The 21,673-nt window shown below is 35.4% G+C and overlaps 2 protein-coding genes across 2 annotated transcripts; both read left to right on the top strand.

Moving 5' to 3' along the window:
• Nucleotides 1-376: 376 nt before the first annotated feature.
• Nucleotides 377-11,972, top strand: LOC129941989 (vesicular integral-membrane protein VIP36). The gene is made up of 5 exons (XM_056050782.1): nt 377-629; nt 692-807; nt 872-1,069; nt 10,909-11,238; nt 11,310-11,972. The coding sequence occupies exons 1-5, from the start codon at nt 401-403 to the stop codon at nt 11,514-11,516; spliced, it is 1,080 nt and encodes a 359-aa protein (XP_055906757.1). The 5' UTR covers nt 377-400; the 3' UTR covers nt 11,517-11,972.
• Nucleotides 11,973-17,882: 5,910 nt separating this feature from the next.
• On the top strand, nt 17,883-19,576 carry LOC129940637 (putative nuclease HARBI1). Its single transcript, XM_056049029.1, has 3 exons — nt 17,883-18,212; nt 18,275-18,858; nt 18,926-19,576. The coding sequence occupies exons 1-3, from the start codon at nt 18,091-18,093 to the stop codon at nt 19,309-19,311; spliced, it is 1,092 nt and encodes a 363-aa protein (XP_055905004.1). The 5' UTR covers nt 17,883-18,090; the 3' UTR covers nt 19,312-19,576.
• The last annotated feature ends 2,097 nt before the right edge of the window (nt 19,577-21,673 follow it).

Below are 21,673 nucleotides of genomic sequence, written 5' to 3'. Positions count from 1 at the left end.
AAAGTATGTGCAATAAGTGAAAACTTGAAAAATACACATTTGATAGTGATATGTATCTTTGAGAAAGCGTACGGAAATTGTTTTTAGTACTTTAAAATTATAAAAGTTAAAATCATTATTTGAAACTTATTCACTTGAAAATGCCTACTGTAACGTTTATGCATCTAGAAAAAGATAGAAAAGATAACACTGAAGAAAGTCGCAATCTTATCGTGTTTCCTATTAATATTGTATTGAAAATCCGCAATTATATCTGAACAGACCTATTTAACTGTTGGTTTATTCTCAGCGAGTCTCGAAGAAAAACAAATTTACTAGCGCCATCATTTCCATTATTGTGATACAAGAGAAAGTGAAAATGACACTGAAAATTAATTTAAAAAAAAAAAAATATTATGCGATGGCGAAGGCGATGTCAGCAGCAGAAACAGAAACTCCTCCAGCATCTCTAAAACAAAACTCATTTCCATCATTATTTTTTAGCCTTAATAGTTCAATTAAAATGCCAAAACTCAACACAATTTTCATATTATTTATCCATTCCCTTTGCCTGTGGCATATCGACGCCAGAACCAGCGACTCGGAGGAGTATATGAAACGCGAACATTCCCTAGTTAGTCCATTTCATGGTAAGTAATTTATTTTGTCGAGTTTCTACTGTGAAAATGAACGGTTTCTAATTTGAATTAAGGATCTGGAATGAATCTACCCTATTGGGACTTCCTCGGGAATACCATGGTCCTGAATAATTTCATTAGACTCACTGCCGACATGCAATCAAGAAGTGGGGCGATATGGAACTTAGCGGTAAGCTATTTCATTGAGGAATGATATTAAAGCTTTCCTTAACATTCTCATTTGTATTTTATAGCCATGCATGTCAAGGAACTGGGAAATTCATGTAATGTTCAAAGTCCATGGAAAAGGCGCTGAACTGTTCGGCGATGGGTTCGCTATTTGGTATGCGAAAGAGCGAATGATCTCCGGCGAAGTGTTCGGAAGCAAGAACATGTTCTCCGGCTTGGCTATTATTATGGACACCTATAGCAATCACAATGGGCCACATAACGTAAGTTTAAAAGTTGTCCGCTTAAAATACATGACTCATTTAGGTATCTCGCATTCTTATGTGGCATTTTTACGTGTCTGTTTTAAGATAAGGCATTATCATTGAACTTTCATTCGTTCGATTAATATAATTTGTTCATAAATTGCACTGGAAATAATTGAAACAAAAAAGAGAAAAACAAATGGTGTAGTTCATAAAAGATAGACAAGGGTGTTGGGTCAATAAGTACATAAGTGTATAGGTCAACTAATAAACAAATTGTAAATGTAGTGTAATAGAGGCAATAATTTTTGATGTACGAATGTTTGTTGCGCAGATAAACAACATAAGTTCTCTAATTGATGCATAGCAAATCCAAAAGATGTTAAGGCGTTGAAAATTTCATAGATATTTTGTGTTGTCTGTGAAGCCGATTTATTTATTTGTATTTAGAAAGGTTTTTTTTTAAACTATTCCTTCAGATTCGGCACAAAATTGTAGGTACTGGTAAGAGTTTTGAGTCATAAATATTTTGGTTAGGCTGCGGTTGGAAAAGCCAATACATTTAGAGTATATGCCATATATTGACTTCCAAAACTTCTAACAAGCACCCTGAAGTCTTAAGCTGACTACATTATCAAAGTCTGCAGAAACCATCAGAGCAAAAGACTTTCGAAAAAAATACTTTTATATGAGCTGAGCAACAAGGACTGGTGGTTTGCAAGATCTGTTGGCAATGAGGGTGATGATTTCAGCAATGTGAACCATGTGAAAGAACAACACTGTACAGCATCATAGAGAAAAATAAGGACATAATGAGGCATTCACTGATAGAAGAAGCTCAAGACTCATTTAGTAGAATAATCTACAGTCAGCTCAGCTATAATCTTGGTGCCAGAAATTATTTCAAGGATTAAATAAGTTATGAAGAGATATCCCTAATCTTAATAGCAAGATGTGAAGTTCTTAACTTAAATGGAAGTCCTTATAATGGTAGTTTTAACCAATTCTGTACGCTGTGCAACTTAAAATCAAAAGAAGATTGTCTACATTTCATTGGCATCTGTCCAATATTCAAAACTCAAAGACGCTACTTCTTTTGGGAAAAACACCCTACCCTACAAGACACTATAAACATCCTTAACGAGCATGATTGGAAAACATTAAGTACAATTTTGAAAGATATCAAATTCAAAACATACACAAATTTAAATATTCTTAATTTGTTTGAAAATAAGGCTGAAAGCATAACCATAGTAAACGGTGATTTTTTAAGAGCTTGAGAACTTTAAAAAAAAAAAAACGCATAAAATTTGCAAAATCTCATCGATTCTTTATTTGAAACGTTAGATTGGTCCATGACATTTACTTTTTGAAGGTAATTTCATTTAAATGTTGACCGCGGCTGCGTCTTAGGTGGTCCATTCGGAAAGTCCAATTTTGGGTAACTTTTTCGAGCATTTCGGCCGGAATAGCCCGAATTCCTTTGGAAATGTTGTCTTCCAAAGCTGGAATAGTTGCTGGCTTATTTGTGTAGACTTTAGACTTGACGTAGCCCAACAAAAAATAGTCTAAAGGCGTCAAATCGCATGATCTTCGTAGCCAACTTACCGGTCCATTCCTTGAGATGAATTGTTCTCCGAAGTTTTCCCTCAAAATGGCCATAGAATCGCGAGCTGTGTGGCATGTAGCGCCATCTTGTTGAAACCACATGTCAACCAAGTTCAGTTCTTCCATTTTTGGCAACAAAAAGTTTGTTAGCATTGAACGATAGCGATCGCCATTCACCGTAACGTTGCGTCCAACAGCATCTTTGAAAAAATACGGTCCAATGATTCCACCAGCATACAAACCACACCAAACAGTGCATTTTTCGGGATGCATGGGCAGTTCTTGAACGGCTTCTGGTTGCTCTTCACTCCAAATGCGGCAATTTTGCTTATTTACGTAGCCATTCAACCAGAAATGAGCCTCATCGCTGAACAAAATTTGTCGATAAAAAAGCGGATTTTCTGCCAACTTTTCTAGGGCCCATTCACTGAAAATTCGACGTTGTGGCAGATCGTTTGGCTTCTGTTCTTGCAAGAGCTGTATTTTATACGGTCTTACACCAAGATCTTTGCGTAAAATCTTCCATGTGGACGAATCGACATTTCACGGTCTTCAGCAACACTCTCAGAAACAGACGCAATATTCTCTTCTGTACGCACTGTACGCATTCGTGTGGTTGGTTTAATGTCCAATAAAGTAAACTGAGTGCGACTCTTGGTCACAATCGCATTAATTGTTTGCTCACTTGGTCGATTATGTAGACCATAAATCGGACGTAAAGCGCGAAACACATTTCGAACCGAACACTGATTTTGGTAATAAAATTCAATGATTTGCAAGCGTTGCTCGTTAGTAAGTCTATTCATGATGAAATGTCAAAGCATACTGAGCATTTTTCTCTTTGATACCATGCCTGAAATCCCGCGTGATCTGTCAAATACTAATGCATGAAAATCCTAACCTCAAAAAAATCACCCTTTACGTCCAAAGCTTGATTAAACTCCTATATCTGCTATACTATGCGAATTTGGAATGCTTTGCCACACTCTGTCTTTCCCAGTCATTGCAATATTCAGGAATTCAAAACCAATGTGAACCGACATTTGCTTTCAACCCCTCTCTCTCTTTTCTAGTGCTCACACTGTGCCTACATAATAAGGGTAGTATTATCCCCTTGAGTGTGGGCTCATTATAAAAAAATACGTTTTATGATTTGAAACATATTCGTTCGAGATTCTGAAAAAAATCTAAAATAAAAGAGACAATTTTAAATTTTCTTTATACAAACTCAAGTTCCCTTTAAAACATTTTTGTATTAAGTACATGGCAATTTCTGACACAATGTAATCTTTATTTTATATTATGTGCGCAATAAATATTTAGAGTTTTTTGCAAGTGGGGTACTTCCAAAATGGAATACATATCAAACTTTTAAAATCTTTACCAAAGTAAATATTTCATTTTTTTTCTTTTTAGTTGTATCTCTTACTCTTCGAATAGTAGAATTTAAAAGCACTTATACTCTTCGAAACGCAGAATTTAAAAGCATTTATATTTTGGGTTCTTTGATGTTCTTTAATTTAGCTTACATTTGAATTTAAAGAGAAATTATGAGATAGATTTAAAATTTGAACTTAGTGTCTGTAATTGAATTGTTTGTATTTATTCTACATTAATGTTGGATATTTTTGTTTGGGTGGAAATTGATGACTTAGCATTAAATGTACAACACGTCTAAAAAAAATGAAAGAGATTTTTCATATAAGTCATTAAACAGGAAACAATTTTCAGTTTTACAACATTTTAGCTGATTTATCTTCCGAATTGTGGTTGCAGTAGAAAAAATTGTTTTTAATCCCTCCAAAGACAGCTTTTATTAGATGGTCAACGTGAACGGTCAACGCTTTGAATTTATGACGTAAAAATCACGTACAAATTTGCCAAACTTCACCTTTTTGTCAAATTTTAAGAATTTGTGATTGTGATTTTCAAAAACCTGCTTTTATTATATTGAGTGTCTTTGGTTAGGGAGATTTTACTTGTCTAACTTTCCAGTGAGCTTTCCACTAAGGTTCCCTTAAATGATCGCATTCACAAAACTACTGGCTAAGTAGTCAAGGGATTCTGATTGGCTAAACCCAACTACAAAGTAGTTGAAATTATCCCTCCGACGTAGTGAACAAATTTCGGCTACAGTGAACATGTGTTTTGACGTTCACAATCAGCTGCTCGCTAGTGTAGTGACATAAGAATTCAAATCGTCTTCTTATACTGACGCATTTAAACGGGATGCGGGAGTGATACAAGTAAAACCAGTGCTGAGATTAAAGTCATATTATCCTTATACTTGTTTTTTGGTACTCCTATTAACTCAAATTTGTTTCAAATGCAAATTAATTTTCACATTTGATCAGATGGAATCAAAGTTAAGACTATTAACGCACCCTAAAAAAAGTTATGGTTCTCTTCGGGGTAAATACATTTTTCTACAAAAGTCATCCTTTTACCATTAATACATGGGATACTTTTGTTTATTGGTTGTAAGGAATAATCAAACATTCAAAAGATTATATTATAAAAGGTTGGGCATAAAAACCTGACCCCTAGCTCAGCCGCATCAAAACATTACGAGGTCGGGGTTGAAGCAAATACAAGTAAACAGTTGAAGGTTTTTAGTCTTTGTTTTTAAAATTACATCGTTCAAATGATGTCCAATAATACAATTTTCGAGCCGTTTTTCGAATTTTTGAAAACTTTTTGCAAAATTGCAAGCGATATATTCCCGATTTCGGTCTCAATATTCGTCCTAAGTTGGTCCAAGGTGCGTGGTTTATTGATGTAGACACGTTGCTTCAAATAACCCCACAAAAAGTAGTCACAGACGGATAAATCTGTGCGAATGCGGCGGCCACTGAAACTCGGTGCTGCGAGAGATTAGACGGTCGCCGAAGTGCTTGCGTAGGAATTCCAACGTAACTCGTAAGGTATGGCTTCAACTGTGGTACCAAAAACGACCGTAGCATCTCGACATAGCGCTCTGTATTCACGGTCTCGGTGAAGAAGTAGGGGCCAACTATACCCCACTCTACAACTACGCACAAAACGGTTACACATTCAGAATGTAGGGGTTTCTCGACGATGTTCTGCGGATTTTCGACAGCGTAATATCGACAGTTCTGTTTATTAACAGTTTTATTCAAATAAAAATGCGCCTCATCGCTAATCATTAGGAACTCACGTGGAATTTCTTTGCTGGCTAACTTTGCTGTCATTTGCCTAGCAAACTGTTACCTCGCCGCATAATCGATCGGTAAGAGTTCTTGTGTGATACAAATCTTGTATGGATGAAAGTGCATTGCTTTCAACATCCTATTGAAAGATCGGCTAGAAACTTTCAACGCTTGAGAATGTTTTACGCCCGAACGGAGAGAACTTTTCTGTAAGGCACTCCTAACTCGATCAACGTTTTCTGGTGTACGCTCCGTGATCGGACGCCCGGTTGGTTTTTTTTTATCAGCCTGGGCCGTTTCCCGAAAGATTTTAACCCACAGCTAAACCGTATTCCGCAACGCGACCGGATCACGAGGATTTAATTCGTATTTTTTACGAAATTCACGAATAACAGCAACCACTTTTCCATGTTGACACTGAACAATTACAAACAAAAATAAACCTTCAATCGTCTACTTTCCGTTCTCGCAACCACGAATATTTCGCGTCTCGGTAGGGCGGAGCCAAGGGTTCCTTAAGATGTGTCAGGTTTTTATGTCACTTTTTAATGGTTTCTTATACTTGAATAACTAAAACTAAAGTTTAAACTACCAAGAACTCTTGGTGATGAAATTTGTCCGTTTATTATTCCAACAATAAAACAAAACTTCAAGTACATCCTATGATTTGTCAAAAAAGGAAGATCTATGAGAGAAAGTCTTTGTGAATAGGCCGGTAATGTTTGAATATCATACATCGTAGACAAAAACGCAAAAAAGCTTTTCTGAATGGCGTCGAGTCTACAAGTACGGCGTAGTTAGGTGACCATACTGTACGTGCATATTCCAGGACTAGTCTCACAAATGAAACAAAAAGTAATTTTAAAACATATATATCACGGAAATCACGACCAAATCTCTTAATAAAGCCCACAACTCTATTTGCTTTTCTAACTATGAAGTTAATATGTTCATTAAATGTTAGTTTAGAATCTAAGACAACACCCAAGTGAGAAAATACATATATTCTCTTAAAGGACAATAATCAAAAATGTAACTAAAAACGGTTGGAACTTTTTTTTGCGGGTAAAACTCATGGTTTTACATTTGTCAACATTTAAAACAAGACGATTATTATTGCACAATTCCCTGAACAATATTAACTCTTCTTGCAAGAGAAGACAGTCAGATGTAGAGTTAATTCTCTTAAAAAATTTAATGTCATCAGCATCTACGAGTATTAGGACAGACGAATTTCGTGTGATCAAAACCAAGTCATTTATAAAAAAAAACATTGTTTTCAAAAACATCTAAATAAAAGGATGTAAAGTGAATCAGATTAGTAACAGTTGAACGCTTTTTAACAAAACCATGCTGATTAGCACAGATAATTAAACTACAGTAAATAGAAAGGACGGTACATACGACTGACTTAAATAGTTTAGGTATCGCATATAGTTTAGCAATAGGTCGGTAGTTCAATATTTCGTTTTTAGGACCTTTTTGTGTATTGGTATTATGAAGGAGCTTTTCCAGATAAAAGCAAAAAGTGAGTTTCTTAAAGACGTGTTAAAAAGAACACATAAAGGGTGTGCTAAATACGCAGTACATTTCTGAAAAATGGATAATGTCAAACCGTCGAGACTAGGACAAAAACATTCGTCAAGTTGTCGGATACTATTAAAGAGAGTTCAGTTCTTGTTTGATAATACTTTATCCAAGCTTTGTTCCTTTTGTTTTTTAAGTTTTTAACGTGAGAATCAAACGAGTCAACGCGTTGAAAGAGCTAACTAAATTTCAAATTGACTCACGTACGGGTCAACGCAATTTGGGACAACATCGTCAATCCTGTGATATTCAATGTTTTATGCTTTAGCGCTGTGAACGTTGACAGGGAAAATTTGTATTGTTAGGTGAAGTCAGAGAGTCAAAGCGTTGACTCTTTAAGTTGACCTTGTAATTATAGCTTAAGTCACATATCGGTATTTTTACGGTACATATTAAAATATTTTGTTTCAATTATCAAATAAAACCACTCAAATTTTCAGAGTTCACACTAATTTGGCCGCTTTTAGAAACTGAAAATAAATTATTTTTAAAGTAAATTTTCTTCAGATGCCTGAGAGTATCTATAATTTTCTTAGATCTTTCAAAAACTTTCAATTTTCTCGCTTTTAGATAGCAAAATATTTTGAAGATATTGCGAAAATCACAATGTTTTTATTTACATTCGTTTTTGTTCAAATTTTAAAAGAAATTATATTAAAAAATATTTAAATTCGAAAACATCACTTTGCGTGTTGCTCAGCTACTACTCTAAGTGTAAAATTTTATACAATTTTTTGAATTTAGATAAAGGGTGATTTTTTTGAGGTTAGGATTTTCATGCATTAGTATTTGACAGATCACGCGGGATTTCAGAGATGGTGTCAAAGAGAAAGATGCTCAGTATGCTTTGACATTTCATCATGAATAGACTTATTAACGAGCAACGCTTGCAAACCATTGAATTTTATTACCAAAATCAGTGTTCGGTTCAAAATGTGTTTCGCGCTTTACGTACGATTTATGGTCTACATAATCGACCAAGAGAGCAAACAATTAATGCGATTGTGACCAAGTTTCGCACTCAGTTTACTTTATTGGACATTAAACCAACCACACGAATGCGTACAGTGCGTACAGAAGAGAATATTGCGTCTGTTTCTGAGAGTGTTGCTGAAGACCGTGAAATGTCGATTCGTTGCCGTTCGCAGCAATTGGGTTTGTGTTATTCGACCACATGGAAGATTTTACGCAAAGATCTTGGTGTAAAACCGTATAAAATACAGCTCGTGCAAGAACTGAAGCGGAACGATCTGCCACAACGTCGAATTTTCAGTGAATGGGCCCTAGAAAAGTTGGCAGAAAATCCGCTTTTTTATCGACAAATTTTGTTCAGCGATGAGGCTCATTTCTGGTTGAAAGGCTATTTGGAGTGAAGAGCAACCAGAAGCCGTTCAAGAACTGCCCATGCATCCCGAAAAATGCACTGTTTGGTGTGGTTTGTACGCTGGTGGAATCATTTCATTTTCAAAGATGCTGTTGGACGCAACGTTACGGTGAATGGCGATCGCTATCGTTCAATGCTAACAAACTTTTTGTTGCCAAAAATGGAAGAACTGAACTTGGTTGACATGTGGTTTCAACAAGATGTCGCTACATGCCACACAGCTCGCGATTCTATGGCCATTTTGAGGGAAAACTTCGGAGAACAATTCATCTCAAGGAATGGACCGGTAAGTTGGCCACCAAGATCATGCGATTTGACGCCTTTAGACTATTTCTTGTGGGGCTACGTCAAGTCTAAAGTCTAAATAAATAAGCCAGCAACTATTCCAGCTTTGGAAGACAACATTTCCGAAGAATTTCGGGCTATTCCGGCCGAAATGCTCGAAAAATTTACCCAAAATTGGACTTTCCGAATGGACCACCCAAGACGCAGCCGCGGTCAACATTTAAATGAAATTATCTTCAAAAAGTAAATGTCATGGACCAATCTAACGTTTCAAATAAAGAATCGATGAGATTTTGCAAATTTTATGCGTTTTTTTAAAAAAAAGTTCTCAAGCTCTTAAAAAATCACCGTTTATAAAAGCCTTGTAGATAACAGCCAGATCAGAGGGGTAGAAAAAAATAAGTTGTTTACCCCTTCTAATCTGGCTATAATTTATAATTTTTTCTGAAACTCGAGTACAATTCCCATATCTGGGCCTGTGCTGCAATTACAAACTTGAGTCTCTTGCACAGGTGACCGTTGTTTAACTGAAACTTTTGTATCTCTTGAGCACCGTCGTGAGGTTTTATGTCTCTCATTATTGTATCGAAATAACAAGTTGCATTACTCTTCTCAAACAATTCTACCGTTATATCCATTACTAGAAATGCTCATAGGTTAATGATTAATTTCAATTTCGGACGTACTGTTAATTACATGGATTTTTTCTTTATCCGCACTACACGACTATTGAACTCTTTATCAGGCTCAATATTTTCCACTTCTTACAATGTGCAGACATTCAAAACCAATGTGTATTGGTTTCTCTTTTATAACCCTATCCTTCTATAATTTGATTATCTTTGCTCCATATATCACAACTATGCGTATTAAAAAATATATTTAACTAAAAATAAGCTTCAAACATAACACAATGCTTTAGATGAGGAGTTCTATGAACTAGGCAAACTTATCTTTTGATGTTGGTTACCTTTTTTGTTGCTATATTGTTGTTATTATGGGCTTCAGGTCAAATGACAAAAAGAAAATATTTGTTTCATTTTTTTCAGAGTAAATTTCCACAATTTGAAAACGTTGTTCTAGTGCTAAACGATTCATGATACACAAGTTCAGAGCAGTGGAGTGGCCAATATCATTATTGAATCTCTCTGAAGATACTTTAAATCGGCTGTATTTGCGGCCGATTGTTTGCTAAAGATGACGGTAGAAGATCGACCAAAACATGAAGTGCGAATGATAGGGTTGAGCGATGTGCTTCACTCTTAAACAGTCTTGGGCTTTGTTAGTCTTATCGTATAGCAGTTTGATGATGTAGCCATAATACTTGTACATATGTCAAAAATGGTCTAATGCCCGAGGAACCCAGTGCATGACACGGTTTGCTCTTTTTCTCCTTGTGGCTTTCCAACTATAAAACTGCATTCTCTACTCCACCTGAAAGGTGCGTAAGAAATTGGTTACTTTCTTAGTTGGTTACCCTCGTACTTTCTAACCCGTATTATCTGAAACTTAATCTTAATCTTCTTATATTTGCTCACTTAGTCGAAAAAAAATTCGACACATCAAAATTTGTTTGAAAATTCTAATAACAGTAACTAAAAGAACATTAGAATTCGTAAACACTTCTAGACTCTAAGAATCTTGTATACCTCAATTTAAACAATTGAATGTCTTAGAAGCCTTGTCCATACATTTTTTTATTAAAGTTCTTGAGTCTTTTTGTTTTATATTTTGGCTTGGTCATTAAGTAACATTAAGCATTTCAATATAAACTCAATAGAATTTTTTTCATAAATCATTTTATGGCTTATTTTTATTTGTAGCACAATCATCCTTTCCTAAGTGCAATGGTTAACAATGGCTCCTTAGTATATGACCATGACAGAGACGGAACACATACACAGTTAGCCGGTTGTGAGGTACGCTTCCGTAATGTTGAATTCGATACTCAAGTCAAAATTCGATACGAAAACGACATCCTATCTGTTTCTACGGATTTGGAAAACAACAGCCAATGGAAGAGTTGCTTCGTTGTGAAAGACGTCGAATTGCCAACTGGATATTTCTTTGGAATATCAGCAACTACCGGGGATCTTTCCGATAATCATGATATTCACTCTTTCAAGTTCTACGACTTGGACAGAGATTTCACAGTAAGTATAAGAGGTTCATAATATTTAAATGGTCCACAATGTTTTCATGTTCAATTTTAATTTTTTCCCAGCCTGCTCAAGCAATGGAACGAAGCAAACTTATTCCAAATGCAAAAACCTTCGAGGCACCACGAGAGCATAAAGAAGATCCCAAACCGGGGATGTCGAATGCAAAAATCTTCTTTATTCTCCTCTTTGGAATGTTGGCATGCATTGCCATTTGCATTTTTGCAATTTCCTACTACAAAGAGAAGAATTCAAGAAAACGATTCTATTAGTAGATTCTTTTACTTTCCTAGTGCAAATATTAAAAAAAAAAATTAAAGAATAAAAGACTCGACTGAAGATCTTAGTCATTCATTATAAGTTACTCCAAAGAAGCCTATACTCATCATCTGACTTGTTAGAGATTGGCAAAGTATTGATTTATTATTTTCAAAAAATAAAACTCTAAACTAATTAAATTCATCACTAAAACAGATTTAAGTAAATTAATTCGTATGTTTTGTAATTTATTGAGAAATCGCTTTTCATTTTAATAACATTTTGAAGGTTTTAGATAAAAAAAAATATTTATATTTATTGAATAATGCTTCTAAGTAAAGGTTCGGGAAATTATTTATAAACAAAACAAAAAAACTAAACTTGTATAAACAATGGGGAGAACTTAGCAAGTGTAAATAAATATGTGGACTTGTATATTTGTACAAGTTTTGTGTAATTTTTAAAAGATATTGACTTTATTATTTAATTGAAGATTGATTTTTTTTTAATCAGTAGGTAAGTCTTAATTATTGAATGACTTTTGTGTGTTGAATTTGAATTAAAGGTAAGCCAGCTATGATTTACGTTGTTTTTTAAGCAAAATAGCTTTTTAAGGAAAACAGCAGATGCTTAAATATGAAACCATATCTTTACAGAATCAAAACCTGATTTACAAGCATTTTTTAAGAATACAATAATCATAAAACCATAATAAAACAAAAAACAGTTAGCATACTACAAAATCTACTTGATAAGCTCCAACAAGGCTGGAATTTATTTATTCACATCAATTAGACATCTTAACATCTACAATTAGATTACAAAAGGTCGAAAAATAAATAATCACTTAACATGGTTTGATTAGTTAATTCGAAAGGACACAAAAATATATTAATTTTTAAGGTGTATCGGTTTATATGAAAATTAAAATCAATATGATTTAAAATGAGATAACACAACGAGTGAAAGGTTCATTACGATCATAGTTTACCCTATGTTCCTTTACTCGGAACAAGCAACGTTCCCTTATTTGACTTGAGGGAGCATACAAATCTATCAACGATAAAAGAAAAGGGCATTTGATTTGATGATGTCACAAAATGTCACTTTTAAACATTACTGAAAATAGTTTTCTTCTATTTTCAAGTGACTGAGTTCCAAGAACTTTACATCGAGTCGAGTACGATGGGATTTCTAAGTTCCAACCTAATTTCTGATTTATAGACCTTGTAAATTTGTTTTGGATCATTTCAATTCTATTTAAATAAATATTGTAGTAAGGATTCCAAATCACACAACAGTATTCTATGTTTGATATAACACAGGAGTTAAATAGAGATTTGAGTCCTTTGAATTACGTTTAATAAAACCTAGCATTGAATTGGATTTAGATACAATATATTCTATATGCTTGCTAAAGTTTAGTTCTGAATCAAACAATACACAAAGGTCCTTCTTCTTCTAAACTCTTACAAGAACAAAGTCATTAACTTTGTAATCAAAAGGAATTTTCGAAAAATTGCGACAAAAGGAAAAAAATTTACATTTATTAACGTTCAAGAATAATTGGTTAGTTGTACACCATTCTGTTAACTTTTGGAGATCATTTTGCAAAAGAATACAATCATTTAAAGAATTTATGCATCTGAAAAACTTTAAATCATCTGCAAATAAAAGTGTACCTACTAGAATTTAAGAAGATATCAGCCAAGGCGTTGATAAATATTAAACAAGAAGGGGACCAAGGCTTCCTTGCGGGACACCCAAGGTAACAATAATAGTACAGTGAGCACTTGATCAATACAAACGAATTGTATTGCTCCTTAAGGAAAATGTCAACTTTTCACATATACTTTTCTCCAAGAGTTTCGGTATAGTTGATAATTTACAAATAGGATGGTATTTACTTAATGCTTAGGACCATTTTTATGAATTGGAGAAAGAAATGATTTTTTCCACACTGAAAGAAATTCACATTTCCCAATTGAGAGGCATTAAAAATGTAATAAAGGGCCACAGATATAGCATGAAATGAGAGGCAATAGGTAGATTAATAAGGAAGGGATTGAGGATAGGATAGGAGCGTGGAGGATTCAATGACCAGCCCATAAGGGTGGGCCAGAACTAGGATGGGATAAAGGGTATGGGAGTTGGGATAGATTGTCCACTACGAAGGCGATGGCATGCTCGCGATGCTCGGCTAAGCTCGCCGGATGAGGGGGGGATCTTACCTTCGTAGATGGACCTCACCTCTTTCCAAAACTAAAATTTCATGCCATTACTAAAACAACTTAAACGATCCCAAGACAAGACGATTACAATACCACATAACTCTAAAGAAACAAAAACATATACCGACTTGCACACTACAATCAAAACACGACTTCCAAACTAGCACTACAAGTAAAGAATACCAAACACAGGACAACCTACACACCGCAACCAGACACAGGACTATCGACACACTACGACCGACACACCATCGCCAGACACACCATCACCACACAACACTACAATCACGCTCGACCTGACACACTATCACCGGATAACACGACATTCACGCCGGACCTGACACACCTCGGGAACGCTGCGGCTGTTGTTGCAGCACGGCCGTACCCACCCAACCTGGAGTTCGACTGGCCTTTACTTTCGAACTCCCCTCTTACTTTGAAGCTAAAGTTTAAGTCCACTAGTCCATGTTTCCTTCGCTGAAGACCTTCATCCTGCCTTACCGCACCTCCCTGAAAATTTCAATCAGCACCTCATCTTGAGGTTCTAAATCCAACAAATCGTAAGCAAAAGTAAAACGCAACGAGATTTTCTATTTTCAACATATATATATATGTTGGGAGGTTTAAACGATGTTTTATCTTGAGTCATTTAAATACATGAGGTGAGATTGATTTTTGTTTTATCTTGCACGGATATAAAATTACTTGGCGATCCGGAAACGTCGACGGATCATCGACGAGTATCGAGTATCGAGCCTCGCGACACCTTTTTATATTGAGTGGGTCTTCTTGACGTATGTATGAGTTGCTCATAAGCCCGCTGCTGCGGCGGCCGCAAAAAAATCAATCTCACCTTATTTCTTTTATTTAAGATTTATTTCTTTGTATCCTAGTTTTTCTTCTTTATCTTCCTTTTTTTTCCTCCTCTTTTGTCGATTCCCATTTTTTTTATATGTCCTATAACCAACTTGCAAGATGCTTTCTTCGCGGTTGCCGAACTAACAATGACTTGACTCCACTAGTGGTCTTTTAGCGGTTCAGCTATAACCTAACCGCTTATTTTCATTGCCTACCGCAAGGTTTAACGAACTAACTCTTTTCGTATTTTGTATACCTACCTGAACCCTTGCTTTTAAGCTCAGTCATACTCCTATATAGTCCTATAAGTAAGCTTCTTTTCCCACCAGCCTATCTCTGAACCCTTTTTCCATTACTACTTTCCCTTGTCATTCCCATTTCGCCGGAACTTTAATTTAAATAAAGACATTCTCTATATGTTGTCGTCCTTGTCAAAATCCAAAAAAATAGATCGGTGGCGCTGCTTAACCTCGTCATCCTTTTCTACATTATCTATTATTCTTTTCCTTATTTGAGACCCCTTTCTCTTTCTAACTAACTCTCTAATTTAGTCGGTCGGTAGTCCGTTTTGTCATTTCATTTCATCGAACTTGAAAGTCGTGCGCGCATGGAAAAATAAAACAATTTAAAAATGGACACAAAAACAAACAATGGACCTAAAAACAGATAAAAACAAAATTTTATTTAGGATTACAAATGCCTAAGGTAAGTCTTTACTTTTTCATATTCTGACCAGGGCGGAGTTTTACTCCGTCCATTTTCCTGTTCAGCCTTGTAAATATTTTTTTTTCTCAATTGTCTAATGTTATTCAAATTTTACTTGCAGGAATGGTGACTCCACCTAGGACAAATCTGGTTCATAGGTGGCGACAAATCTGGCTCATCGGTGGCCACAACAAGCAAGTGCACATTTCCTTAAAATAATTGGTGGAATTTCATCAAGGTCTGGCTTGCAATTGTTATTTAAATTAGAATGACCTTTTCGATTTCCGAAATATTATTTTCTACCTGTCCTATGTCAACCTTATAACCATGATTAGATAATTCGGCTATTCTTAATGGATCTGAATTAGATTTTGAGTGATTTGAATCGAAACGAATTACAAATATTGGAAAGATCCGAAAATGTAGAACCAAAGTAGTTCATACTGCTAGGAATAACATTTGACATTTTTTTACTATTAATAAATACCCAAAAATATTTTCCATTTTTTGTTGCAGTTAGAGCAAGAAATTTGGTAAATGCCGCTGCATCGATTAGTTGGTATGTGGTCTTTTGTTGATCCTAGGATAGATTTGAATTTGTTGTTGTTTGTATGTACAATGTTTACCCGGCTCCCCTTCCTTGGAGTTGTACTAAGGATCTGGCCGTCCAGGTTGGGGGTTGTGCCGTCGTCGGGGCGACTTCCTGGCCACGTAAAAAATACCTTTAGTTGCGAAGCACCAACAAGCCTCGGATACGGACTGATTCACTGTTGATTGAGGCCCAGGTCCGCCCCTGACTGTAGCGCCACCTTAAGTAAGTAAGTTGTATGTACAATGCTCATTTCTGATTTAGCAAAGACATGTATTAGCTTGTTGGTGATATTCGGGGTGAAGGGTAAAGTGACGCGTTGTTTATTTGAACTTGTGTTTTGGCCAAAAAACGTTCTGATGTTGCTGAGCTTTAACTTCTTTGATCAAATGGTCTATGACTAATTTATCGTAGCCGTTCACATCAGCTATATGAAGTATAGCTTTGCCCTACCTCGACCTTGAAATCAATAGAAAATTGAAAATTGTCTACAGAAAGCCGATATCAGCTGTTCAGGAAAATGAATTTTCGTCCGGAAAATAGAAAAAATGCATTTTTAGAGAAAAATAAATGCGCAATTACACTTTTTTTCATAACAAAAATTCTTTGTGTGATTTCCGATGGATTAGTATATAATTCCCCCCCCCCCCCCCCATCAACGTTTCGAATTGCATTCACCGTAGTCAACGGAGAACTACGAGTACCATTAAGATGTTATAAGCGATGTTTGCTGCGTTCTGTATCTTGTTGTTGGTTGGTAGTGAATCGCAAGTTGAGAGCAAACTGTGCTCACTGAATCAATGTTGGTATGGATCGACCGAAGAGTTAAAAATAAGATTCCAAATTTGCGACAGATTGAAGCTACAAGTGTTTGTAGAGGGAGTTTTTCTTATTTATATTCTTATATTTTGTTATTTATAATTATTTTCTTATTTTATATTTTAGAGTCAACAAAATTGCTTTTAAGTACTTGTTGGATGTCTTATTAAATCCTGTGAAACAGGTAAAAAGTGTTGCTTGCGTTTTTTCGCTATGGGATGATACCAAATAGGGGTTGGAAAAGACTTTAATGTTATTTTATCCCAGCCTTGCTTCAGTAAAGTGCTTAGAGAAGTCCTGGAAGTCCAACGATTGTACTCAATTTTGTTTTCGAGCTCCCGATTTCGTAACTCCTCCAAAGCCAAGTTGTGTCGTTTAGTTTCTTTTAATTTTTCTTTTTTTTTACGTTAAGAAGTTCTTGGCTGTTTTTATTTCCCTGATCAAGTGCATGGTAAATTTTTGAAGTGTGCCGACGGCTTTCTTTTGCTTCTTCTAATACAGCTTTGAGAGCTTCACGAAGTTCCTTTTGTACTGTAAAGTTCTCTTTAACTCCTTCAGCCAAATCCTTCATTGTGTGGCATACAATATTTTTGAAGTTTTAATTCCCCTTGCGGGCGAGAATAAGGTTTTTTTTTAGGAATATTCTTTGGGGATGGCGAGGCGAGAACTCCTTCAAGAAACTCAACTGGTGATGAAATCAAAACTTTTGCGGGTGGCCCTATATTTTCTTTATTTCCTTTCCTCTTTGGAACGGCGCCCAAACCAAACGTTGCTGCAGCGACACATTCCACAGACTCTTTTATGCCAACTAAATCATGTATGGCCTGTTCAAAATCGGAAAATTTGTATTCTTTGTTAGGCCCACCACCAGTGGAATTTTTCGATATTAAATTTTCAGCCGCCTTTGCTCGGACATATTTTTTTGATCACTCCACACCTTTGATAATAAGTTGATAAACAAATAAGTGTACAAAAATTGTTGTTAATGCTTACTTTTTTTACATTTTGGAATTGTTTTTATCGGCGGCCCACATGAATTTATTTCCCTCTCTGTCTTCTCCCAAAACTGTAACACTTCTTCCTTTGGCCTGCTCTGGAATCCACAGGCGATATCCCGACATTCCTGCATTAAATTCAGCAACATTTGCAGCTGCGACTTATTAGTTGTTCAGCCCAATTCTTAATATTCCCGGGGAAAACAATTCCCCGGGAGACTTGTTCTCCCGAGAGTAAAATTCTCCTATTTCGAATTCCCCGGGAAGACATTTTCCCCTTCGAAATCGGGAATGGAGAATTTTGATTTTCGAATCAGCTGTTTCGTATTGTTTGACAGGAAAAATAACTCGCGAACAAAATTTTCATCATTCAAATTAAAAAAAATTTAAAATGTTTTCAATCGCGGCAAGGATTTTACGTGAAGAATATGAAGAAAGTGAACATGTAAAACCAAGGACTCTTAGAAGATCTTTAAGAGATAGTGCGAATCCCTTCGAGTTGCCTCAATGGCTGTAAGTATTCATTCATTCAAATATTGTCTATCATAATTTTTAAAAAATCATTTTTTTCTTAGGTTTCAAAAGCATTATAGAGTAAACAAGGTTTCCTTTAAATACTTTTTGGATGTCCACATAATGTACAGTAAACCAACAAGAAAGCGTTTTGGAATCCCACCAATCATTAAATTGAGCGCATGTTTACGTTTTTTTGCTGAGGGAGGGTATCAAACCGGGGTCGGAAACGAAGGAAGGGTTGGTATGGCTCAACCTAGTTTCAGCAAGGTGCTAGCTGAAGTACTTGAAGTTTTAGAGGAGCAATTATGTCCACAGTGGATAAAACTACCTAAAACAGTTGCAGAAAAAAGAAATATAGCGTTGGCGTTCTATACGAAACATAATTTTCCTGGAATTGTTGGTTGTGTTGACGGAACGCACGTTCAGATCATTGCCCCTTCTGAAAACAGGCACATATTTTATAATAGAAAAGGAAAATATAGCCTTAATGTCATGCTCCTTTGTGACAATGAATTAAGAATTTCGTACGTCGATGCTTCCCATCCAGGTGCATGTCATGATTCCTTCATTTGGAATGTGAGCCCACTAAAGGTGCACTTTGAGCAGGAATATTTAAATGGAGCAAGAAATTTTTGGATTCTTGGTTAGTTACTAAAATACTAAACAATTTTGTCAATTATTAATTTCTTATATTATTGTTAACTTCATAGGTGACGCGGGATACCCCTTGGAACCATGGCTTTTGACCCCTCATAGAACACCTGTCCCAGGGTCAAGAGAAAGTAAGTTTAATGAGGTCCACACAAGCTCTCGTAATATAATTGAACGTACGAATGGAGTCCTAAAAAACAGGTGGAGATGCCTTCTTGGCGCGAGAGAGCTGCACTACTGCCCGGCGAAGGCAGCGAAAATTATAAATGTGTGCTGCGCATTGCATAACATATGCATTTATTATAAAGCCGATCCTATGGACGATGAATTGATTTCTGTAACACCTGAAATTTCTGAAATTCCTCTTGAAATCGCATCACAAGAAAGATCTGAGTATACCACAGCGGCGCAGAGAATACGACAAAATATAGGCATCAACCTTTAAACATATGTATGTAATACATCAATAAAACATTAATTAATTTATTCAAAAGTAATTCATTTATTTATTTAATATCACACGTTTTTAAATCAATTAACAATTAACAATTAACAACAAAAAAATAACGGAATTCATATGCATACACACTAAGCAACTATTGTAAAAACTTAAAAATCATAAAAATAAAAAAATCACAGAAGGTAATGAAACTTAAAAATAAATATTTCGAAGGATAACTGTTCAATCTTTCGACAACTGGAAAACTTGAGCTTTTAGTTCTTTTATTTCAAGAAGCCGACGGTTACTTTCAATTTTATCTTCGATTTCTTGAACTCTTAATTGCTCCATGCGTTGGTTGTGTCGTTTAACTTCCTCAAATTTTTCTTTTTTTATCGCCAAATAATCTTCATAACTTTTTTTTTAAATTCATAAATTTTGTCAAGAGCTCGGTAAACTTTTGTGGTGTTTCTTCTATTTTCTTTAATTTCCTCAACTACACCCTTGACAGCCTCACATAACTCCCTTTGAGTCTTAAGTTCCTCATCAAAAGCTTCTGAGGCAGTCCTTTTCTTTGTATTGTACTACTTGTACTCGGACGAGGGTAACCCCTTTGCGTTGTATTTACTGGAGTTGATTCTGGTTCGTCATATAGGGCTTCAATAACTAATTCCTGGAGGTATCCTTCAACTACAGGTTCGTTTTCCGGAGGTTGAACATTTTCTTTGTTTACCTTTTTTGTTTCCAGGCCAAAAGTTTTTGCTGTTACACCTTCTATTGACTCTTTCATCCCAATTAAGTCGTAGACAGCCTGTTCATAGTCGGAAAGTTTTTGTTCTTTGTTTGGCCCACCGCCAGTACCATTTCTGGCCTTAAGGTTTGTAGCAGCCTTAGCTCTAACATATTTTTTCTGGTCACACCACACCTAAAATAATAACACGCACTTCTTAATAATAAATTATCGAATTTTCGTTTAAAAAAATTACCTTTAAAGCATTTTCAGCCGCATGCCAAAACAGTAACACCTCCTCCTTGCTTCCTTTCTGGAAGCCACAAGCAATATCGCGTTGGGCTTCCATCAAACTCAACAGAATTTGAAGCTGGCACTTGTTTGTTGTTTTAGACCTAAAAAAACTCAAATTTTAACATTTATTGTTTTAAAAAATAAATAAAATCTTACATTTTGGTCAAACTCCCCACCAAATTTATCGGGAAGAGACTCGCGCCAAATACATTTTTTAATTCCCTTCTTGTGACATTTAGAATGCCTACTTTTTTCTCGGAGTATTTGTTCCCACATTCGAAGTTAGTTTATAATAAGGGAAAAGAGAAAAGGGAACAAAATCCCCGGGAATTTTTCGTTTAGAATATGAGAGAAGGGAAAAGGGAAATATTTCCCTGGGAATTTTCATTTAGAATTGGGCTGGTTTTGAACCTATACAATTATTAAAACTTTAATTTATTTCCGATGGAATAAACATAAACTTACATTTTTTGTTTCTATTTCTCCAACTAATTTTTGGGGAACAATTCGGCGGGAGACGAGTAAAAACTTTCCCTTTTTTGAAATTTATAATTCCTACTTTTTTCCCCGAGAATTTTGTCCCTTATTTGAAGATTGTTTGTCTGCTATTACACGATGAATCTAGATGCATGCGACACTTCGAACAACATAAGTGCAAAAGAGAAAAAAAATTCGAAAACATGAGACGCAAGAAAATCGACCTGTGTCGCACGGGTAAAATTTTCCTTGCGACAATTTGACGTTTCTCTGTTCTCTTATTCGTATTTTTGGTATTCTCTTTCATATGGTTTCGTTGTTCGAAAAGCAAACTTCGACGGACAGTTCATTTTGTAGGAATCTATGTCTTTGTTTTTTGATTATAAATTATATTTTGATGATAAAACTCATAAAGTTTACAAAACAAAATGTTTTTTTATTAATTTTAAAGAATAACAAAATTTTCTCGATTAATAAAAGTAAACAGACAAACAAACAAGTCGATGACGAAATAAAAATGAAAGAGAACTGTCAAAATAGATTCATGACTCTAGTTTCAACGTGTAATAGCACTTGAGAAACAGGATAGGATCACAAAGAAGAATTCGAAGATGTCGCATGCATCTAGATTCATCGTGTAATAGCAGACTTTGTAATAAGGGAAATGGAAAGAGGAACAAAATTCCTGGGGATTTTTTGCCAATTCTAAATGGCAATTGCCGGGGAAATATTTCCCTTTTCCCTACTCTCTCATTCTAAATAAAAAATTCTTTTCAATTTCCCTTATTCTAAACAAGTTCGAAAATGGGAAAAAATACTCCGGGAAAAAAAGTAGCTGTTCTAAATGTCGAAAACAAGGAAAATACG

This window comes from Eupeodes corollae, chromosome 1, assembly GCF_945859685.1.
Source record: "Eupeodes corollae chromosome 1, idEupCoro1.1, whole genome shotgun sequence".
Lineage (NCBI taxonomy): Eukaryota > Metazoa > Arthropoda > Insecta > Diptera > Syrphidae > Eupeodes > Eupeodes corollae.
Note: the sequence above shows the minus strand (reverse complement) of the source record. Positions and strands in the feature narration are given on the sequence as shown.